This window comes from Ictalurus furcatus, chromosome 24, assembly GCF_023375685.1.
Source record: "Ictalurus furcatus strain D&B chromosome 24, Billie_1.0, whole genome shotgun sequence".
In the NCBI taxonomy this organism is placed as follows: Eukaryota; Metazoa; Chordata; class Actinopteri; order Siluriformes; family Ictaluridae; genus Ictalurus; species Ictalurus furcatus.
The window spans coordinates 7,180,389-7,204,758 of NC_071278.1; the positions used below are offsets into that span (position 1 = coordinate 7,180,389).

At 39.0% G+C, this 24,370-nt stretch overlaps 1 protein-coding gene and 1 long non-coding RNA gene across 2 annotated transcripts; one reads left to right on the forward strand and one right to left on the reverse strand.

Annotated features, from left to right (window-relative positions):
- The first annotated feature begins 1,164 nt into the window (after positions 1 to 1,164).
- LOC128600117 (cell adhesion molecule 4) lies at positions 1,165 to 9,148 on the forward strand. Its single transcript, XM_053612313.1, has 5 exons — positions 1,165 to 1,271; positions 4,310 to 4,570; positions 4,951 to 5,280; positions 5,890 to 6,135; positions 6,989 to 9,148. The coding sequence occupies exons 1-5, from the start codon at positions 1,214 to 1,216 to the stop codon at positions 7,159 to 7,161; spliced, it is 1,068 nt and encodes a 355-aa protein (XP_053468288.1). The 5' UTR covers positions 1,165 to 1,213; the 3' UTR covers positions 7,162 to 9,148.
- A 4,907-nt stretch (positions 9,149 to 14,055) lies between these two features.
- On the reverse strand, positions 14,056 to 16,353 carry LOC128600121 (uncharacterized). Its single transcript, XR_008384518.1, has 4 exons — positions 16,264 to 16,353; positions 15,804 to 16,049; positions 14,697 to 14,742; positions 14,056 to 14,578 (listed from the first exon to the last, which is right to left on the reverse strand). It is a non-coding gene; the product is annotated as an uncharacterized LOC128600121 (long non-coding RNA).
- Positions 16,354 to 24,370: the final 8,017 nt, after the last annotated feature.

The following is a 24,370-nucleotide window of genomic DNA, read 5'->3' on the forward strand; positions in this document are numbered from 1 at the left end:
TTCAGACCTGATAACGCTGTGGTGAACAGAGCACACAGACTACGTTTACATGGACAGCAGTAATCTAATTATTGACCTTATTCTGAATAAGACAATTGTGATTAAGGTATTTATATGAGTCATGTTTAGAATACTCATTTCATGTTCAGGTTTTACATGTTATAGAACACAGACCGATTAACAGCACACGTCATTACGTCACCGCGCCACGCCGTCCGACGTCCCTCCAGAATTTCACATATCTACATACAGTTGGTCTTCGTTATGGTACCGTATACAGTTTTGGGTGTTTTTATTTTTAATTTTACAGATGTTTCAAGTGCAGTTAATTATTTGTCGTGTTATACGTGCTAATAGACGACTGCTTGAAGCCGTGGGCTGCGTCCCAAACCGCACATTTACAGAAATACGTGAATTTCGCCTACTATATAGTAGGTAAGTACGCGGTTTCGGACGCAGCCATGCTCTCTTGTTTGCCTTCAATGGTTGAGCACTGCCGTGTGTGTACATGTCCTGTCGCACAATGCGGTGAAAACTCCCACATGATGTTAATAGTCTGATTAAGGTGTGTACATGTCTGTAACGCACGTCGATAATGCGACTAAAACAGGAATACTCCACACGTCTTAATTCCATTTGTGTTTACTTCGAGTATGACTTTAATCAGATTAAGGAAATAAAAAATTGCTCTTTACATGCTAGTTTCTTAATCAGAGTATTTTCTTAATCAGGTTAATGTCGGATTATTGTTGTCCATGTAAACGCAGTCAGTAGTGAATGCTGACTGAACACTGTAAATTAATTGATGACTGATTCTGACTATATAACTAAAACTAGAAGTGAATCGACGCCTCTTTGCTGTATCCTATATGAAGGAAGATTTCCAAAAAAAAGAGGACACATCCGGGGTAAATGGAACGTTTCTCAGACTGAATGCGAAAGTAGTTGAGATCCTCCGGTTAATGTGTGTCATGATCAGTGTGTGAACCCAGATCATCTGAGTAACTGACGACAGACCTGGGCGTGGTGTGTGTGTGTGTGTGTGTGTGTGTGTGTGTGTGTGTGTGTGTGTGTGTGTGTGTGTGTGTGTGTGTGTGAGAGAGAGAGAGAGAGAGACTTGGGCGGGTTTTAGTGTTATGAGCCGAGTTGCTACAGACTGTTGGATTTGTTTCGAGCACTCTGTCAGGGATTATTTTATACACGACGTTCAGCCATGGCGCGTCGCGGCTTCTTCCGGTTAGTGTTCCTCTCAGCGGGTTTTATTCTCAAAGGTAGGATCTGAGCTCTTTGATCGACTCTTGTTTATCCTCCTGTTGAACTCTGTGTAATACATTCATTCCTCACGCTGTAAACCGCCGGCCTGAAGTTTTCCACACGGTATGGAACAAAGGTCAGTTAGAAGTAAAAGTACCTCAGGGAAGTGTTAGGGTTTTGCTTTAAAAAACAAGATTTGATATGTTTTTTTCTTACAATAAATTAGCTTCAGTAAACTGTTCGGTTCTGCTTTTTTTTTATACACGTTTTTACCCAGCAAGGGTGTCAATAATTCAGAGTTCCAAATAATTTTTGGTTCCAAGAACATTTTTAAGGTTTGTTTTTGTTTTGTCTATTTCTATAGGAAACAGAACGTTATTTTTAGGTTTGCAGAACGTTCCCCTAGCATTCCTCTAACACTCCCCCAACGTTCCTCTAACGCTCCCCCAACGTTCCTCTAACGCTCCCCCAACGTTCCTCTAACGCTCCCACAACGTTCCTCTAACGCTCCCCCAACGTTCCGCTAACATTCCCCCAACATTCCTCTAACGCTAAATCTTAAAAATATCAATTAACGTGAAAAGCAAACATGCATTGGATATTAAGACTTGTTTTGTGTACTTTGTCATAAATCTTCTCAGTGAACAATAAAATACACTTCATAAACACACTACATTACCCAGGGGGCTCACCTGTTCCCGTTCTCAAGTCTCAAGATAAAATAAAAAAAAAGTCTAGTCTATTGTTATGTGTAACATTAGTGCCAGTCTAAGTAATGTAACATTAATGCTAAGTAATATTAATGTTGGCCTGGATCCAAAACGTCATAAACAGAACGTGCGAGTCAGACTACGTTTCCACGTTTACATTCAGTTTTATTTGTTTACATGTGCATCAAATTGTTTAAGGTCTGCGTATATTCAGGCTGCAGTCATATTCCAAATACAATGTTTATACGCGTACAGGCATTGGAATACATTGTATACAGGGTTGTTGTAAGTACGTCTGAGTTCCTCCAGGACCTCGGTGCTACTTAAAACAACAAACTAACCACATGAGACGACACTGAACTAAATAAGATCTACACATTTCTACATAAAGTGCACGTGCAAACGTGTGCTAACAACACAACACTACAGTACTACTAAAACAGGACAATAGGCACTAGACAATAGTAAGTGACATTTTAGCACCGACCAGTACACAGTTTTAATGTGAAAGTGTCTAATATAACAGGTAGTGCAAAAAGATAGTGCTAAAGAATAACAATATAATAAAAATAAATACATAAATAACTAAATAATGCTGTGAATATAAACAAAACAGACTATGACATAGTATTCAACAGGATTAGCTTATATCATATGTGGACATAGCAGTTAGGAGCATGTGCATATATCTCCTTTCAGTGGTTTTTCTGAATAAGGTATTTACAAGCAACACATTTCTGATTAACACACGCATACATAATATAATAATAATAATAATAATAATAATAATAAAGCCAATAGTGTGATTGTGGCATAGCAAAAGTGGAAAGAAACCCACCGTTTCCATATAATAGAATTGACTCTAATTTTACCGACTTCACCACCCTGGAAAAATAACCCCAACAAAGAAACGGGCGAGTTACCAAAGGATGGCAAAGTAAAACGTGGGTACTCATACAAAAATAGTTCCTTTATTGACAATGAATAATAAAATCATAAAATACAATAAACTTGGTCTATCGCTGCCAGTTTACCCACCAACCAAAACCCAAACAACCAAGAAACAATGACAGCAGAGCGCTATGGCTTACCAGAAGCTGGGTAAGCTAGCTGACAACTTAATACGACAAAATACGAACAATCAAAACACAAAAGGAAAGAACAACAGAAGCCACACCATTAGTCACAGCACAGCACGGAGCAAAGAAAACAAGATTTGCTGGATTCGCACCAAAGCGATAGACAAATCCTCCAAAAGTGGCCTAAGTGCAAGAAAGTACAAAACAGTGTCAATAACAAGCAGCAATTATAACTGGTAGTCACCATGACAAACGGCCAGTAATCAGAAAAAAGCAGCAGTAGCAAAACAGCTATGATATCATGGCAAAACGGCAGCAGCATCAGCAATCAGTGTCTTCAGACCAAGTGTACATTGTGTCCCTGCAACCAGAACAGAGAAAAGGTCATCAGACATGCAATTTCCTTCACAGAACAAACGTATTATTACTAAAAACATAATGAACCCCAATACACCGCATACGAACGAGTCGGAAGCAACTCAGCAGTCAGTCCCAGCCAAAATCAACCACTGCACCAAACTCTAACCAGCTCAGGCAGAAGCGGAAGTGTAAAGGGGAATGGAGGTTGTGCCCCCCATAACACGTATCCAGGCAACCAAACAAAGGGTTTTTAAATAGCGCAGATTTAACTATGATTGCCCATAAATAAATAAGTGATGTCACCCGGATACCCCCCCACACACACACTTCATGCACTGACAGTAACATTACTGTCCATTGAGATGTTAGTTAAAGTGTTGAATAGGTACTTACCACTGGAGCTTAAGTGCTGAAAGAAACAGTGCCGCAAGTTTTATTTTAAACAAACCCGACTCAAATGATGGAGTGCTCTGACATCGATCAGAGATGATTGACAGGACAGGGGCATTTCACATTGAATTCTCTAAATTGACCTAAAATGAACCTCGAGAGTGTTCTGTATAGGTTCTCTTTAGGTTATCACAAAATAAAAACCTCCCTGGTTACAAAAAAAAGGACCTACAGAGAACACTCCTAGAATGTTATTATTTGGTTCCCAAAAAAATAGCCAAACAGGAGCCATATGCTAACGTTAGGGGAATGTTTGGTGTTTGCTGGGTGTATAACAAGTCCAGTTGCCTTGTCTCACTGTTACTATGATTATTCAACATTAAAAATGATCTTAATGCCTCTCAGTCACTAAGTCTGTCAGTTATTTAATTATTGAAGAAACTAGTTGAGAATCCAACATGATCCCGACTATGATTCTGCAATTCAAACCATATTTGTTCTTGAATATGTTCCTAGCTGCTGGTGACCTCCTGGTGCTTCAGCCCTCTAGCCTGGTGGTGGAATATGGCACTCAAGCCTCAGCTAACTGCTCCACTACCTCCAGCCATAAAGGAATAGGCTGGGAAGCCTCACAGGGAGCAGTGGATATGGTACAAACCGTCCAGCACCTTACGTGGACAGTGCAGAACCTTATACACTGGGATATAAAGCCACTGTGCTACATGAACTTGGCAGACGGGGAGCAAATTGAAAAGGTTCTCCCGGTTACTATTTACAGTTAAGTTGCTGTCTTTTAAATAACTTTATGTTTGAGTGATCAACTTTAGCGTGTCCAAAGATGCTGTCTCTTATGCATTGTTGCCTTTAAAATCACTTTGCCATAAAACTGCTTGTGTTGTGGAATGACACGTAAAAGCGTCACCGTTTCAGGCAATTAAGTGATGCGAATAAAACACTCCCAAATTTACATTGTATAGCATTTACATCATGTCTGCTCTGTTTACACTAACATTAAAAGGGACTATTCATCCAAATAATGGCTCAAACATGGCCACCAGTGAATGGACAGCTGCCAGTTAGAAACACTAGCTTTCATTCATCAATAGCCATTATTATTGTTTAGCTGTTGTTTACTAAGACACGTTTCTACTCCACAGAGCTTCCAGACACATTGTCCGTCAGTGTGAAGAATTGCTCAAGAACAATAATTGAGGGGGAAACCTGCTTGCTTCAGTGTTACATTCAAAATGTTGCTCCTGTTCAGTACCTTAAAGTCATGTGGTACAGTCAACAGTTTCTTATGACGAATCACTCCTTTGATGAAACCGCCATCAAACCAGTGAACAAAATTGTAAACCTCCTGATCCAGCCCAGCAGAAATGATGATGGAGCCGAGTATTGGTGTGAGGCAAAGCTGGAACTGCGCCCAGAAGGACTACAGCCTCGTCTTAGAAAGAAATCGGAACGTCTCAGTATTGCAGTACACTGTAAGTTGGGCTGTTCTAAAATATGACCTGTACATATCACCTGTAGAAGTATTCGCGGTCTCTGCGTGAGATTAGCACATGCATTTTAAATGATGATGATGATGATGATAATAATGTTTCAGCAAATAATTCACAGGAGGAGAGTCCATGTTACTTCATTTACGCCTGAATATGAATGATCATTCTTTGGCTTTCTAAAAAAAAATGCAATCAGTTCATTTCTATGGTGTCCGCTTGGTAACTAGTAATCAGTGATTATGTCCGGTATTAGTAGCATGTGCTCACACACAATGGATATGGTGAAAGCTGACTTTGCAAAAGTGACAAGATGGAAACAAAAAAGCAAGGGAGGCGTCGTGTCTGTTTCTGAAACTCGTCGGCCCGTTGCTGAGAACCCTGTGATGTATGTTATTTGAACCGTTCTTTCTGATACTTACACTTTTAGCCTAAGTGTGTATGACTCCTGTATAAAGTGAAGTGATTAGTGCGCTGTTGCCTTTTTGCTCCGTGACCTTTCACTTCCCTATTTTCACGTTTTACAGATTCAGCACTGCTTAGATTCCTTATTTTATGTGCTTAAGGTTGTTTTTTTTTTTTTGCTTTCTTTAGACAAGCCAGTGTTCTTTAATGATACAGAGCAGAAAATCCTAGAAATAGGAAATGAAGAGATCATCTTAAACTGTACTACCAGAGCAAACCCTCCTTCTGAGTACACCTGGAATGTGACACCTGGAATGGAAAAAAATGAACTTAATTTATCGTCCCCATCATTGCCCGTTTCTCAGCCGGGAAACTACACTTGCACTGCGTCAAACCGTCACGGCAAGGCAAAGAAACTGTTCGTCGTCACCAAACGTGAGTTGGTCTTCGTGAGTATCGAAGACTTCTTTTGTCCTCATCTGATATTCGTTCCATCCATTTATTTTGCATGCATGCAAATTGCAGTATGGAGCTTTCGCTTCAGTTTGGGCACGGTAATGTGTGCCTTGATAGATTTATATTTATGCATTTGATCTAGCAGACAAACTTTATATTCAGCTACTTGTTCATACGCATTTGTGAACGTATTGGTTATAACTTCAAAATATACAGTTTATAACTTCAACAGATTATCACGTAGTCTACATCTCCATTAATCCAGATCAAATTTGAAAAACACGTTTTTCTTGACGTTTTTGGCCGTAAGTCCACAGCAGCTGAGCTTTTTCAAGAACGCCCGCCCAAGCGGATGGATTTGAAAACACCGTTTTCATGTTGTAGCGTGGACTGAGAAAACGGAGATTTTCAAAAAAAAATTAAATAAATAAATACGTATTTGGCATATTTTGAGTCACGTGACCCGTTCAACTCAAAACAAACAAGCTGGTTGTAGTGCAGTTGTTGCGCCTGAAATCCAGTTTGGTAGCTTTGTTAAAGATTAATGTCACTTTGCACAACTTTCGAAACGCCTGAGCGAAAAGACGCAGGCCGGAGAGCTTCTTACATTTTTACATTTTAGTGTGGATGAGCAAACGTGTTTGAAAACGCCAGCGAAGACGGAAAGAGCGTTTGAAAATGCAGTTTTCAGGTCTGTCCGGATTAATGTCGACGTAGTCTTAGATTAGTTCTCAGTTTTTGAAGCACTGTGTTCCTTGAACTTGCTGATTTTATTGCTAAAAATGAACTAATAATACCTATGTTTTAGTTCTTTATACCTTTTTTCTCACAGATCATGACTGGACCACTTTCTGGACTATTTTGACGGTTGGATTACTCCTAGCTGCTGTTCTGCTGATTACAGGTTGCATAGTTTTCAAAAAGAAAAGGTCTGTGAATCACAGAAAGACACCGTCTTCAGCAGGACAGCCAAAGGAAGGAAGAGAGTCAGTTCCTTTGAAATAAGTTACATTACTTTTGTCACTGGTGATGTTGATGCACTGTTTTATACATACTGATGCTAATTCTGATACAGCATTGCGTGGCAAAGAGATCAACTTATTTGTACATTTTTTTTATGTGCTGTAAATGCCAGAACGGAGATTGCCCAAGGTTTAGAATTGTCAGAAGAGTAAGACTGGGGTTAATCTGGCTGTGAAGCCTTCACTCTCATTTGCATTCAGTTCTAAATTTAATCTTCCCCCTTTTTTGGTTTTGGTTCACATTCCGATTTTAATACATAATTAAGCAATATCACGCGAGCAGGAGGGCCATTGTAGGGAAAATCAGCACGGCTGTGATTCGCAGTCGTGAAGCCGCAGTTTGCAACTGTGAAATTGCTTTTAGACAAAGCAGGAAATGAATAAGAAATTAACCGAAATTTTAACACAAAATATGGCCAATGAAAATATTTCCCAAAGAAGCCACAACTGGATAGAGTGTTGCCACGGTAACACACAAACTGACCGACAGCCCGTCGTACCTGTAGTAACGGTTGCGACGTAACGAACCATGAACACGGACGAGCGGGGTTAGGCACATACATCTCTACATCTTGGTTGGTACAATCTAGCGTTACGTTTCTGTATTATTTAGCACAATGTGAATATACAGTGGAAATATGTGATTATATACAGTATGTTTATATATGTTTTGTTTTATACGCGTTACTGCTGATGGGCTGAATTCACCAGGGAAATGGCAGTAAAAGAAGGAATCTCTATGACCCTATCTGGCAGACTGAAACAAACCACTGTCGATGAGAAGATCCCAACGCTCACTGATAAGTGACTCTGTGAAAATGATTTGGACACTTAAGCCACACTTAAAAACTTACGACTTTTTGACTGCGTTAGAAAACAAGATGTCAAACCAACGTGGCGTTGAATTTAAAGATCGATAGCTAGCACTAGCATGCTTTTCGAGCAAAAAAATAGGTCTTATGTTTCTGATTATAATATAGCTGACTAACACCACTGTAGGAAAATCAGCCCTGGCGTCCTGTGTGCTTTATAAATACCCTCAGTGCAGTTTGATTGCAAACACTTCACACAAACTCTTTTTTTTCCCCTCTTTTTATTCAACTGAAAACTAAACCAGTTCTTCAGAAGCTGCTGTCTTTCTGTGCATGCTCTTTTGCAGATTTCACCCGTGCTTTCTTGATGAATGGTTTCCGCTCCATTACTCTCTCTCTGTACCCATGATGTCGTTTTGAAGATTTTGTGCGCTAGTTGTATATCTGCTAATTCCCACTGAACTCCGAAGCACACCTTGCTCCTGTTTTTGCCTATTTTTCTTTCTTGATTTTACTGACAATTATCCTGCCCAGTCTGCTGGTGTGTTTTTTTCTGAGTCTGCCTACATGATGTCCGTTTTCATTCAGAAGTCCTTCCTCTTTGAACATTTTTTTTTTTTGTGAAAAGAGGGAGCGATGATGCTAGAACTTTTGTCAAAACTTCCTTCCCTGTTCTTTAACCAGCTGATCTCGAGGTCATTCGGGGCCACTGTATGTTTACTTATTTCAGATTTTACAGTATCAAATGAACACAAGCTGTTATGCATAAATCACGCCTGTTCTTTGTAAAAAACAAACAACATAGATTTTTTTTTAAATCGTCTGGTCACAAGTGAGGTTTGCTCCTCTCTCATTCTGCAGGATCACTGTTCGAGTCCGTGAATCTTTTAGGTTGTGATTAATATTCACTCCTCTATCAGTTAGCGGGTCGACGTGTCGGGTGTAGTTTTACCCCAAGCCGGAGATTTAATTTTGATAAGTGGGTCTCAAGTAGCAGGCATGGTATATGTAGCCTATGTTTTGTTGTTTATACTTGATTTTGTGTCAGAAACAAATTCACTGAAGTACTGTAAAAATATGTTCAGTGGTCTTAATATTGGGATAAAAAGATATCTGTATGCCGTGTATGTGTGCTTAATAAATATTCTGTTTTGCTAACTACTTGCCATGACCTACATTTAAACGGTGGGAGGATTCGAGCTGGTACAGCCGAGTGGATGATACCATCACTGTTATTATTTCTATATAATTATATATTACTATATAAGTGCAAATAATACGATTGAAGTTTGCTTTAACCTTTTACCGTTTCACAGTAATAACACCACAAAGAACCTCCAGAAGCAAACCGTCAGCTGTGCTGTGTTCAACGGAAGGTTGTAACTCGTAATTCCCGACCCCAGACTAAGAAAAACCAAAGTAAATGCCCCTTCGACTCCTAATCAGGAAACTCAGGACGGTCTCCTCATCCCCGAGTTCAGCACGCGACCTCAAATCAACATGGCGGCTCAGAGCATGAACAGTAAACACAGTAACACCGCTTACCTTTAAATGAGTTATGCTGTATATATAATCAGATCAATCAACATACAGACATCATCTATAACACTGACTCTACAGTTCACTGTTTTTAGGAGAATAATATACATCACTCATCACAGTTAGCTGGCTAGATCGTTGCTAACAAACGACAAACATAGAGCTGTCCATGGTTTTTCCCCATTCTGTAGCGCGAATACACAAAAAAATGACATAATTCCTAACAATCTCCTACTTCTGAGGTAAGTCAAATGCAGGGTTGGTCTCTTCAGTAAGTGTTTACCAGGCCCATTTATTTATTTATTTATTTATTTATTTATCACTTCTGTTTGGGAAGTGGTCTCAGTACACCCCCCCCCCCCAAATAAATAAATAAATGGTTCAATTGCAGTGTAAATCCAACTAAAATACATTATAGCACATAGCAGCTAGCTAAAACTATACATGAGATGGTACTAAATACCAGAGAACAGAAACAAAGAGAAATGCTCCATACACCATTACTAATTTAAATGATTTAAACTATGCGTTTATGTACGCAATTTAGTTATTAATTATTTAACTGTCTTTTTTTTCATGTTCAGATGTGAAATTTTTATGCAACAGCTTTGTTCACCTTATCTTCTACCTTATTTCTGATCATGTAAAGAATCATTCCCCACCTCTTCAAATAAAGAAACCTCTTCATTTTTTCATCCGTGAAGTGTGAAAGCAAATTGGACCAAATATGCAAAAGTAGTCTTTATATATATACTGATTTGGACTATGCGGCCTGTGAAATTGAGGTTTGTAACATTACACAGCTGAGGGTGCCATTACATTTACAAATGTGTGAATGTAAAAGAGGTGTAAAAAGTAACGTGTGCTTCAGAACAACCGACATGCATTTCTCAGATAAATGCCTCGAGGGTTCTGTTAAATATATACATATATATTTTTATATAAAAAATAATCAGCGATGGGGCGGTGTGAAGAGTAGAGCTGTTGACACGCCGGATCATTTTCCAATAATAACACGTCCCGAATTTTTTTTATTCCTCACATACCAAATAATTACAATGTTTAAAAATATTTGAATTTTATTCATGAACAACACGTCATACTTGAAACCATTCAATACTACATTTAACGTTGGGGAAAGTCTACAAGGACGGTTAGTTTCTGTTCTCACTCACATCAACACCTTCTGACATGCAACATTCAGACTGCATCTACACATGCATGGCATCTCTCACCTCTCACTAAACCCAACTCAACCACACTGCGAACACACTTGGATTTGTGCTTATTTTCTTAGCAATTAGCATTCATAAATATGAATATAAACCTGTGATTTGATTTGCAACACAGCTGCTGTTATGGAAAATTAAATCGACACCTTCTGAGCTGAGAATTCAACAGCACTGTGGTATGCAACAATAAACCCTACAGCACTTATACAACAGAATTTAGCCTGTCCAACTCATTAATAACTACACTTCAGCTTAAAAGCTAATCGTTACAACACTCACTCAACCCTGTTACCCGAACACATTCCCACCTATGAAACGTTCAACAACATTCCACACACCACGTCTTCATCAAGAATGTTCTGAAGAGCATGAGAAGAAGGCAATAAAGTTCTCTTTTTTTAAAATTTATATTCAGTGATACTGTGAGGATGTTATACTGTTATAGATTGTGTATAAAAATAAATGTAATAAATATCCCGACTGTCCTCGTGCCACTAGCATGGATGCTAGTTAACCTCATTTTGTGTATTTGCAAATTCTATGGTACAAACTCGACTCCATGATTCATTTAAGAGCGAAATGCAGCCAGTATATAACAGGGAGCATAAACACATATCCTTTACAGGCATTGTTACTCATAATGGCTGCACATATCACGATGCAATATACTGTATTATATCTCAAGTTTCACATGGTGCATTCACTGACTATAACCTTAACATAGTAGCTCCCACAGTATAATGAATCATTTTATAACTAGAATTTTTGATAATATGTTAAAAAATAAATACACTACGCATATGCAGTTCTTCCCCAAACTGTTACCACACTGTTTTAATCACTCAATTGTATAGAAGGTCGTTGTATGCTGTAGTATTATAATTTCTCTTCACTGGAACCCAAACCTGTTCTGGCACGACTATGATCCTGTACACAAAGTGAGCTCCATGAAGACTCCATGGTGTGAAGATTGGAAAAAGGTGGAAGACCTCGAGTGAGACCTGACCTCAACCCCACTGACCACCTTTGAGATGAACTGGACCTGGAGTCTCCTCCCATCAACATCAGCGTCTGATCTCAACCTCACTAATGCTCTCGTAGCTGAATGAACACAAATCCACACAGCCACGCCCCAAAATCTAGTGGAAAGCCTTCCCAGAAGACTGGAGCGCATTATCACAGTAAAGTGTGAATAAATCTGTAATGTGATGTTCAAGTAGCACATATGGGTGTGAAGGTTATGTGTCCACAAACATTTGGTCATATAGTGTATGTAATATTAACCATTGTTAACCATAGTGTATGTAATATTAATATTAAAGCGGTGTGTAGTTGTGTAGCAGTAAGCACAGAATCTAGGCACATACACATATTTAGCCTAAATGCTAATCTCTAAACATTAGAGACACTAAATATTATACCAAAGATATAATATCCAAGTAGAGGAGAAATTTCTAAGAGTAAGAAAATGTCCTTGAACATTATCCTTACACAATTATTTTACTCAGGAAATTGGAGCAGGACTAAGACTTTATTAAAGCTATAAACATTTTGACGTCGAACTATCAGCAAGTCAAAGACATTCGATTTGTCTTCACACACGCAAGTCAATACAACATGAAGAGCTATCCATGAGTTTCTTTACTGTACTGTTGATTATGTGCCTACACTGTATTTACGCTCATTAGGCCACTTTATCAGGTGCACTGATAAACATATAAACATATGGATGCACTTTGTACTGTAGGTATGCGCTTATTGGGCCCCATTAATCGAGCTGGCTACAAAGAACTCACTCGCAGGAGCATTTACACAAGCACTGTGGTGGGTGTTTGCGAAAATTCTGTTAATTCCTTAAAGAAAAGAGGTATATATATATATATATATATATATATATATATATATATATATATATATATATACACACGAATTCCTGAGTTCGTGTAAATGTACATATAAGGAGACTCACTTATGTGTACTGTATGTGTATAACTGCCATGTATAACTGCCATTACTGCACGCGATTACTTTCGCTTCTTTATTCATTTGGTCATTTTCAGCTCTCACTGAGCTTTTTTAAGGTCATTTACAGGTGATTAGTATCCCGTCCACACGATCACATGCGTGCGCAGAAAGTCAGCTGACCACAACCTCTGTAAAGCTGATGGAAATGTCTTGTTCTGGTTTCGTATACAAAAACATTTTGATGCACAGTTTACTAAAGGTTTGATCAATGAGGCCCAATGACGCCGTCCATCTGATGCTGTACAAAATTCGCAAGCTTCTCTTTACCACCTGGCTACAGACAGTTAATTACTGTATACACCTATAAACAAGAGCAGGGTGGACAATACTTGAGGGATTGTACTTTGTTACTACATTTTTAGTTTGGTGTATTTATACTTTACTGGAGTATTAATGAAATTGAATACTTATATTCTTACTTAGCTTCATTTTCAAGAAAAAAAAAATTGTACTCCTTACATTTTTAATATATTTTTCCAAGTTAAAAGGTCTCTTCTTCTTTCATACAGCCAGTGACTGTACACTATTCATTAATCAATTGGGCTCAGTTTAGCGTCCGATCATTTCACATTTCACCCCCTAATAAATCCCCATCTCTGAATTAGCTAGATCATTCTCCTCTCCACTAATAGCTGGTGTGTGATGGGTGTTCTGGCCCACTATGGCTGCCGTCACATCATCCAGGTGGACGCTACACACTCCCCCCCACATACTATGTAAAGCGCTTTCAGTGTCTAGCAAAGCGCTATATAAATGTAATTATAAAAAAATATCAAGAATCATAACAAAGTTCATCACCAGCCGTGACCTTCTCATGCTACACAATGTAGTTGACACTACAGCTATTCATGTGTGTGTTTGAAGACTGCAGTGTGGAACTTGAGGATGCGCATCCCTGGCCCTACCTCAGTATAATGTTTCAGACGTGAAGACTGAGGCGTCTCTTTTACCTCTCTAGAACGTATGAACTCTGATTCTAACTTTAAAAAAAACACGTTGAGGTCATTTTCACTAATTTGCTAATATTAACTGGTTATTATTGACGAAGTTAGCTTGTTTTCTTTGTTAACGTCAGGTTAGACTAGCATCCATTCCAGTAGCTAACATAATTTTTACAGGCAGAAAGTCAAATTGTAGCTAATGGAAAATATTGCGCAGTGTTTTCAAGTAACATGACGTAGTCGCTACAGAACGAAATATAATCACAATAGTAATAATAATAATAATAATAATAATAATAATAAAAGTTATCAAAGTTACTTTTCCCATTAAAAACATGCCACAACTTAATTCCGTCAATTAAAAACCATTTACTTTTCACTTTTTAGTACTTTGAGTACATTTTAAAGTAACTTTATTTACTTTCACTTGAGTACAGCGTTTTGCTGGATTTTGACACAGAGTCTATACTTTGAAGTAGAATTTCTCAAGGGTGGCCCTGAGTGAAGAAGCATCCAAGTGAGCCCTAGGGAACAAAACATGTCCAGGAGAAGGAAAACGGTCCAAAATTCATACCAGCTCCCCTGCAAACAATGTGAACCCGTATGTAGATCTACCAGATAAAATGGATTTTAAAAAAACCCCAGGGGTCTATGTGCTCATTTTATTTTACAAATACGTTGAAAAATGTTAAACAAGCTGAGACATTAAATCGACTATCATAGACATTATACACAATGTTAGAAATATTCATGTGTGTGATAATTACAGGGAAAATGTATAGGTAAAAAAAAAAAAAAAAATTCATTGCCGCGCTCTGGTGTGTTTGGACGTCTTCGTGAGGTCTCCACACCTGAAAGAGCAACGAGTCAGTAGAGCAAGGACAGCTGAGAATACAACACAGTGTAACTACTGTTGATTTCTGTACTGTAAAAGTTTGAAGATGGATATAAATGGAGAGATATACATACCATCTGTAAATCCATCCAGTTTAAACACCAGGAAGACTCTAAACACCTGCAAAAAGAAAAGACACATTAATCTTAATGTCCTTAATTTGACTAGAAACCCATTCAGAATCGTTTTAATGTTTGTGTCCTTGCTGTAAAGGTGAATAGTCCTTCATCACCACATGCTCCAAAGAAGTCATACACTGTAAGTATTAGGGTCAAGCTGTACTGTTGTCTCTCTCCATAATACACTCACTGAGCACTTTATTAGGAACAGTATATTAATACCAGGTAGCGCCTTCCTTTGCTCTTAAAACAGCTTCAATTCTTCGTGTTATGGATTCTACAAGATGTCAGAAACGTTCCTTTGAGATCCTGCTCCATGTTGACGTGATTGCATCACGCAGTTCCTGCAGATTTCTCAGGAGCACTTTCATGCTGTGAATCTCCCGTTCTACCACATCCCGAAGGTGATCTACAGGATTCAGATCCGGTGACTGGGAAGGCCACTGAAGAACACTGAACTCATCGGCATGTTCATGAATCTTATCATGCTGGACGTAGCCGTTATAAGATGGAAATAATATTGATTGATTGATTGGTATTAACGGACCCAACATGTGTCAAGAAAACATTCCCACCACCTCCACCAGCCTGGACTGTTGACACAAGGCAGGTTGGGTCCATGGATTCATTCATGACCTACTTTTATACACTGGCTACATTGCAACATGATTGGCTGATTAGATGAATGAGTATTTCTACAGGTGTTCCAAATAAAGTGCTCAGTGAATGTATATAGCATTCACATTATCCATACCGTTTATCATCTAATTATTTCAAGATTTTCTCAACAGTTGCTACTTTTATACATTTTAGAAAAATAAAATCAGTGTAGCTAAAAAAAACCCCAAAACAAACCTTTGACACATCATTCAGTGACATCACATGTATATGCATCTTATAATTTCAGCACTTTCAACTAAAAATTGTGAAAATGAAAATGTCTTAACTGCACTCCTTAATGTCCCAGATTTATTTTTTCTTTAAGGACTTATTCCCAGTCTGTTGTAGTTGACCATGCCATGTGTTTAAATACTGCCCATCCAGAGTCTCATAAAGTCTTACCTTTGGATTTGAGCTTGACGATGAACTGCTTGCTTGATTTGCCCAGTAAATTGTACGCAGTACAGGTGTAAGTGCCTGAGGAAGAAGCTGTGAAAAGCGGCTGATTATCGTCACTCTCCTGCAGGTGCAGTGAGCTCCAGGTGTACAGAGGTGGAGGATTTCCTCCTACTGAGCAATTAAGCGTGATCTTATCACCATCATTGAGCTCGACGACCTCCTGCTGAGGGTCGAATGAGTCAGGAGGGTCTGAGGGAAAATAATCATGAACATCTACATGCTCATTAGGGATAAATTCAAACATTTAAAAGCTATATCCTGAACTTATATATTTCTGTAAAGCTGCTTTGGGACAATGTGCATTGTTAAAAGCTCTATACAAATAAAAACCGAGTTGAATTGAATCGAATCTTCACAAAACAATGATGCTGAACCATAGACAGTGCTGCCTGGATGCACTTACAGTTAACATTAATGCTGAGAGGCTCTGATTTCACTCTGGGAGGAGGTTGAGGTCCTTCCAGTCCTAGTTCCAATGCTGCCTCACAACTGTATGGAGCTCCATCTTCTGCCTTGCTTGGAGTGATCAACAGGGTAGAAGACACTTGGACTGGGGTGGTAGGTGACAGCTCAGAGAACGTGTTATTGTAAACTTCAGTCTGCCCTCGGTACCACCGCAGTGTGAGATACTGCACTGGCGCGATGTTCTGTACCTCACACAGCAGCTGGTACTCTCTGCCTTCCACCATGGCTCCAGTGTGGTTCACCAAGCTAATGGAGATGCTGTCTGGAGTTTCTGGCGAATCGAAAAGTAATACGGTCACTACTTTAACCTTTATCTTTATATCTAAAGTCATGTTACCTAAGCAATAATACATGCACATTACTATTCAAGGTGTTTTGTCATACTGTATAGAACGAGGTTGAGCTTCTCTTCACACTGTCTGGGTGCAGTGAAGAAAACCCCATAGCAGATCGGCTCCTCGATCCAGTCAATCAAGCTATCCACCTGCCACTGGACTGTGAGGTCACGCTGAGTGTATGATGCACCAATGGCTGATTCCCATCCTAACACACGCACGGGCCGGGACGCCACACAGCTCACCGACACCGGTTCTCCAAACCTCACCACTACTCTCGAGGGAGAAATCTCAAGAGAGCAGTCATCACCTGACGCTAAGGACAGTGGGAGATTGTCATAAGACATCTACTGCACTGCAGGATTTAAATACTTTTAAGGAACGTACTGTCTATGAGCAGGCCTCCTGATACAGATAGAGACTGATTGAAATTAGCTGCTTTTCCGGTGGGGTATTACTGCTCAGGTAAAGCTGTTCTCGATTTTCCTCTGGTACTCAAAAAAGCATCGTGACCAACCTCCAAAACAGAAGGTGGCTCATATGTACCCTCTTCACTCACCTCAGTCTTATGTCTTCCCAGCCCAATGTCGAAATCCTTTACTGTTAAAATGGCTTGAAGTTTTGGGTCCAATTTTATGTCTCTGATGGCTCCAGAAATAGAATTTAAGAGACAAAGATAGAGAGATTGCACTGGTCACGTGATCATTTTCGACATTCCAATCATCAACCTCCGAGTGCTTCTGTGTGACCTGCTCTCAGGATCTCAGTACAAACACAGAGCCAGACACTTGAGACTTGGGAGGCAGTTTTGGATCAGGTCCATATCTCCACCATATGCACATATATCCATAGTGTTCTACAATGCAGAGTTGTCCATAGAGTACACTGGTCTAAGAGGAAACTCAGCATTTTACTGAATTAGCAGTATTCTGACACAGTTAGCTAGGAGACTCATTCTAGTTCACTGAAGAAAAAAACCCCCACAAAACCCTCCCACAGTTATTTTTCCTCGCCCTTCCCTTACTTCATTTTTATGTTACTCTTCAGTATATATTATTTGTTGCATACCTTTATTTCTACACTTGCCAGTGTTATTTGTTGGCGTGTACACTTGTATTCTGTTCGATTACTTCCCACACAAAACGTTATCAATAAATAAATAAATAAACTCATAAAAAGGTATTTCTAATGCAGAGAATGTCCATTCTAGGTTCAAAAAACACTGTTCACATTTTTCCATTTGTAAAACTCAAGGTTATTCTAAACTAAATATAGATATTATATTTAACTCAACTAAATATCATATTGTACTTCAGGGTACTGCTGACTGTGTTAACGTACCTGTTTGGAGGATGAAGAGAACAAGGCATTTCAGCATATTCTGCAGCATGTTTGAGATTTAGTTCAACTCTACACAGTCCTGGTGCAGAGGCAAAAGGAATTCTGACTTGATCCTGCTTGGCAACCCAAAAACTGAGCTGTGACTTCTAACAAAAGCTCTGCTTTGCATCGCTGCTCTTGTCCATGCCATAGTTCGACTGAAGGGGAACCAGAAGGGACTGGGGGCCCCAGTAAAGCAAACCTTCTTTACACCGAAAACAATCACTGTAAGCACCCCCCTCCCTCGCTTCTAATGACGTTGCAGCGGGTTCGAGGGAAGCTTGCAAACTTTGAATTCAAATCAGGGGCAGTAGTTAAGGAGAATGCTCTGACTAATTTTCATGGAATCTTGCCGCATTTCCAATCGAGAGCAAAAAGCTCCGCTTACATGTATAAGTACATACAGCTATAGGAGCAGTGTTGTTGCTATATTATTATATCTCTTTGCTTTGCTAGACGTATGCGTAAGTTACTTGTCCTTCAGCACACTACTCAGCAGGGCAGCACACCCACCACATTTTAGCAGCAGAGTGTCCTTGGACTAGTTACAGTAAAATGTAATGCATCCCAGCTGTATGAAACTCACTGGACTGACGATATGCATGAGAACAGAGCAGGAAACGGCTTCATTCTTTTGATATTGAAAACAAAATACTGTAGTTACAAATACTTTGCACAGCATCTATATAATGATATACTATTCTTTTTTGATGTGATGTCTTCTTTATTAACTGGGATAATGTGATTTGGCAGGCTGTTTCAAAATGTCCCTAGCACAGCCAAGTTGCTATGCCAACACGCTCTATACAAACACCCCAACACAAACGGTTTTTGGCAGGAACAATTTCAAACAGAGGCCTTTTTTTTTGTTTGTTTAAGTGAGCAGTGGGACATAAATGGGCAACATTTGATTAAAAAAAACAAGTTACTCAGACAACCCTCATTTTAATTTTGCAGAACTCCTTGCTGTCGTGCAATGTACGATACACTCCGAGTAAAGATAAAAGAACATGAACAGACATGTCTGAGAAATGCCTGGTTTCACCTCCCTGTTCCACTACAATAAACAAGTCTGAAGTGATGAAGCCCAGACATATATAAATAGTTATCTTAGTGCTTGTATATTCGCAACGTGATTGGCCATTTTACTTCCTCACCATGGACAATCTTTATTAACGCACACTGACACGCACTGGCTGAGATGGATGGACACTAATGATATATATTTACACCAATGTATTATTGCTGACGTTCAGTACACATAGCATGTCCTTGAAGAAGTCCACTCCGTTCATACATGCTCAAACGAGTGCAGTGCTAAGTTGTTGGAGGTGCTGTAGGAGAGTGGCACACATTCAGTTACACGCCTGATTCCAGATCAGTAAACTTACCAAAGCCTACACTGAGTTTTTCGAATTTTTAAAGTGCCCCTATTATGCTTTTTCAGATGTTTCATTTCATGTAGTGTGTTACGTCACAGTTTGTGGACGTAAAACGTCTGCAAAGTTTCAAAAATCATAGCGGACGACAAACGGAGTTATCCACTCCCAAAAGAAAGAACCGGTTCTGAACAGCCGAAATGAGTCGTTAGTGATTCCAGACTTTACTTCCTGTACTAACTTACATAGGTTTGTACCAAAAAAAATACGCCTCTGGTCTTCATTGGCTCCTCGTGAACAACATGTACTTCGACCCGCCCTCCGACACTACTGAAAGAGTTAGGTTCACGTCTAGAAGACGTTGTTTTCTGCGCTGCAAAAGCTAAACCACTTTGCATGGCCTTCCAATGGATGAGGATGTAAAGCATCAGTGGTTAGAATTCATTTTAAGATGATACCACAGCAGTCCAACTCCAACTTTCATTTGTATTCCCATAATTTCAATGATGACTGCTTCTCACATCTCACATCAAATCGTGGGATTTGCTGAACAATTATTCATTAAAAACAGGGCCGTACCCACTGAGCTGAAATTCAGATATGATAATGAGCGTTTCTGTTCCGACACGCGCTGTAAGTGGTAGACCAATCACAACGGACTGGGGCGTCTGACCAATCAGAGCAGAGGCTCTCTGAAAGGAGGAGTTTCGCGTGAACGGATCCTTGAGCGAGTCGTTTGTGACACTGAGAAAAAAAAACGTGATGCTACAATGTAAATTATGAGAAAATGAAAGTGTTTGTTGAACTTGGATGCATGTAAACCTATTGCATAAGAAATCTAAAACAAAATTAGGCACTTTTATATAGCATAATTGGGGCACTTGAAGTTTTTCATGTACAGATTCTTGGTTGCTTCGTCCAAACAAACAGCAGCCACTAAATACTAGTGGACATCTGACTGTTGTGTTAGTTTAACTAGTTATGCAGCTAACTAAGTTAGAGCTAACAAGTTGGCCTGGATAGAGTACAGTAGAATGGCTGAAGTTACAAGCTAACATGTTTGGGAGGATAACAGATTTTCTGGAGGTTGACAAATTACACCACCAGAAAAACAACCTGTTGAACAGGAACACGAAACATCTCGCCAGTGCTGAAAAGGTTATGTTTCACTTCTTGTTCAGTTTTGTTGCCTGCCGGATCCTTTCACTTCCACTGCACCTTCTCAGGTTGTTTAGTAGTTTATGTCATGATAAGCCATGAGGAAACCAGAACCTTTGGCTGAACATCACTGCTCTATACAACTTATGCCATCATCCTAGACTTAACTTCTTAACTTGTACACTCCATCAAGATTTCACTTCACTTCCTGATCATTTATAGCCTCTAATAACTGGTCTGTAAAAGTTGTTACAATATGTTTCCGTAGGTATTAAATGACCAGTCAAATAATATATGATATCACTAATCTACTAAAATACAAACAATAAGATGTGATAAACATTTCATAATACTTGATGCTCTGTAGCGCTTGTCAGAGGGCAGAGAGGACAAGTTTCTGCTCTGAACATTGTATATACTAGCCAGCACTTTCTGTTTTCTTTTAATTGACGTTTGCAGTTTTAGTCAACTTTTTATTCTCATCCAAACAGCAAAGGTTCCAAAGCAGGCAGATATACTGACAGATAAAAATGCCATACCTCTTTTACGTGATAAAAATCTCAATGTCTATTTTGACTTCATACGAATGCGGCTTTCCTAACTAATGTAAGTTGTCTAATTGCTTTCTTAAAAATATATTCGATATTTCATATATTTCTATGTTCCGAATGTTTCCCAAATACCTAAACTCTTAAGCGCAGGCTTTACAGGGTGGTTATTCTAGCTTAACACCTGTGCTTAACAACTGTGCTCCAAAACATCTGGGCAGTGGTAGCCTAGTGGTTAAGATGTTGGACTACTGATCAGAAGGTTGTGAGTTCAGATACCAGCACTGCCAAGCTTCTGCTGTTGGGCTCTTGAGCAAGGCCCTTAACCCTCCAATGCTCAGTTGTATAAATGAGATTAATGTATGTTGCTCTGGATCGGTGTCTGCCAAATGCCATAAACGTAAAATATGGTGAGCATATAGTAAATATGTGAGGTTCCTGGAAGAAACCAACCTAAATAATATCAGCATATTTATATAAAAGAATTGTTAAGTTTTATACATGCATTTTATTTGTATGTAAAGGAAAGAGCTGTGGTAAGAGCACACAGCCTTGTTTAGTGTGATCTTATGCACCTCGAGGTCTATAAGTGAGAAGCAGTGAGATGTGAGAAGCTGTAAACAGTTTCATGTCAAGGCTATAACCACATCCTGAGCGTTGGGGTGGCGTCGGAGAGGGGTCACACAAATGTAATGGTCCTTTTTGGTTCTCTATGTAATAAAGGCCCAAATATTTATATATATACATTCTTTATATACAATGTAAGAGCTTTATATTTAGGACCAAAGTAACTACAGTAAGTTCAGTGTGTATTACAAAATAAAAACAAGTTAGATTAGATGGTTTATTATATTTCAGATTTACTCACTCTCTACCCCCAGGCAGGCCTTTCATCTTATTATGCACAGATATAGTGAATAATATGTTCCAAACAGTAGAGCAGACCCAATATGAATTACAAATCTTCCACTGTGTATATACTGTATAACTTTTTTTCCTGTTCCTGTCAGTGTACTGTTTTTTTCTGCTGTCCCAAAGAAAAAATTTATATCATTTGATTGTTGTTAGAGATAAGGAGTCTCATATTATATCCTTCAGTCCTCCGTCAGCCTTACAGCCTTTTATTTCTCTTAACTCTTAGTTCTGTGCTATGTGTGTTTGACCTCAGACCGTTCAGGCCTGGAGAGTCTAAATGAACACACACTGACACAAATGCTGATCACAGAGATGTTCGGCTTATTCATGCAAAACAGGAGTATTTATACACATAGATAAACAAGTGCATGGGTGGGTTTCTCTACTTGTGCAGGTTCTAGATAGATTTCAGATAAAGCACACAGCACACAGAGTCATACTACAAAATAAGTCTTTTCAAGGTATAGAAAATACATGTGTCAGCTATAATAAAGGATGGCAGTTGATCAGCTTATTCAAAGGGGTAATTAAGTGAATACATTCATCATAGGTATTTGATAGCACAGAGACACACACACAGAAACTATAACCCAGTATTCCCTGTATCTAAGGTGTCTTAATAGCAGTTCATAATATAAGAGAGTACATGATATAAGAGAATTCCCTTCAATTGTCTTGTCATTATTGTCATAATAAAGCTAGCCAGAGAAAATGACTTACACAAAATTATTTCCTCACCCTTGAGTTGTTCCAAACCCGCATGCTGTTTTCAGTGTAACACAAAAGGAGAATGTTGAAGAACGTTTACACGCCCATACAGTTAAAGCTGTCCATACGACACAAAGCTCTCAGATGGCCACTTGGGGTATAGATTTTATCACCTTTAAAGCTCATATCTTCTGCCATTTTATGGAGTAGAGCTGTAATAGAGTGGAAAAAGAGTCGTCTACTTCTCATTTTATGTTGTGAGAAGTAACAGTATTTGGTTTTGAAATGACATAAGGGGAAGTAAATGATAACAGAATTTTCATTTTTAGGTGAACTATCCCTTGAACTTTTTGAGCACAGACCAGACAAGGACGTACAGACTCGCATCAAAATACAATGGTTGCAGACACTTGGGGGTTTATTGTCCAAAAAAAGAGAGAGAATTAAAGGAATAAAGAAAAATAGTCAAAGAACTAGATGTACAAATAATATATTTTTATTTTAATAAATGACTTTGTCCTAACCACAACTTAAAAACAGACTTGAGTCAAATCCACACGTTTTACCAGACTTCTAGTTGAAGTCTGAGGATGATAACTCTTCCACTTTTAGTTTTATGAATCATTTTCTTAGATAAGTGAATTTACTGAAAGGCTACAGGTAAAGCCAGTTAACCATGTTCATTACATTCATTCACAATATGCACACATTCATCTTCTGCCTAATATACTGAAAATGGCTCTGTTAATGTTTCGTGTCTCGTCACATTGACAATAACACACTACATTACATGAATCACGTAATCGTTTGCATCCCTGGATATTACTGTCGGTCATTTAACGTTTCTTTTGTAAAAACAGTTGTCAAATATTAAACTTTAACTACTTAGCAACAACAACATCTTATAAACTCTTATTATAAAATTCTTTATTCTAATATTTTAAGATGCTGGGTTTTTGATTTCCTTGAGCTATAAGCTGTAATCATCAAGATTAAAACACAAAAAAGACTTACATTTACATTTATTCATTTAGCAGACGCTTTTATCCAAAGCGACTTACAAATAAGAAAATACAAACAATGCGATATTAAGCAGAGAACAATACAAGTAGTGTTACCATACAAGATCTTTAATTGAGTTCCAGAAGAAGCAAAGTGCGCAGAGTAAGGTTCTTTTTTTTTATGGGTTGGTTAGGTGTTCACAGAAGAGGTGGGTCTTTAGCTGTTTATTGAAGATGGTGAGAGATTCTGTGGTCCGGATTGAGGTTAGAAGTTCATTCCACCACTGAGGAACAGTTAGTTTGAAGGTTCTGGAAAGGGACCTTGAGCCACGCTGAGTAGGCACTACTGAGCGTCGGTCGCTAATCAATCGCAGATTCCATGAGGGAATGTAAGCCTTCAGGAGAGAGTTGAGGTAGGTGGGTGCTGTACCAGACAAAGTCTTGTAGGTGAGCATCAAGGCCTTGAATTTGATGCGGGCAGCTACAGGAAACCAGTGGAGGGAAATGAAGAGAGGTGTAACAAGGGTTCTCTTGGGCTGGTTGAAGACGAGGCGTGCTGCTGCATTCTGAATCATCTGAAGGGGTTTGATGGAGCTGGCTGGGAGGCCCGAGAGTAGTGAG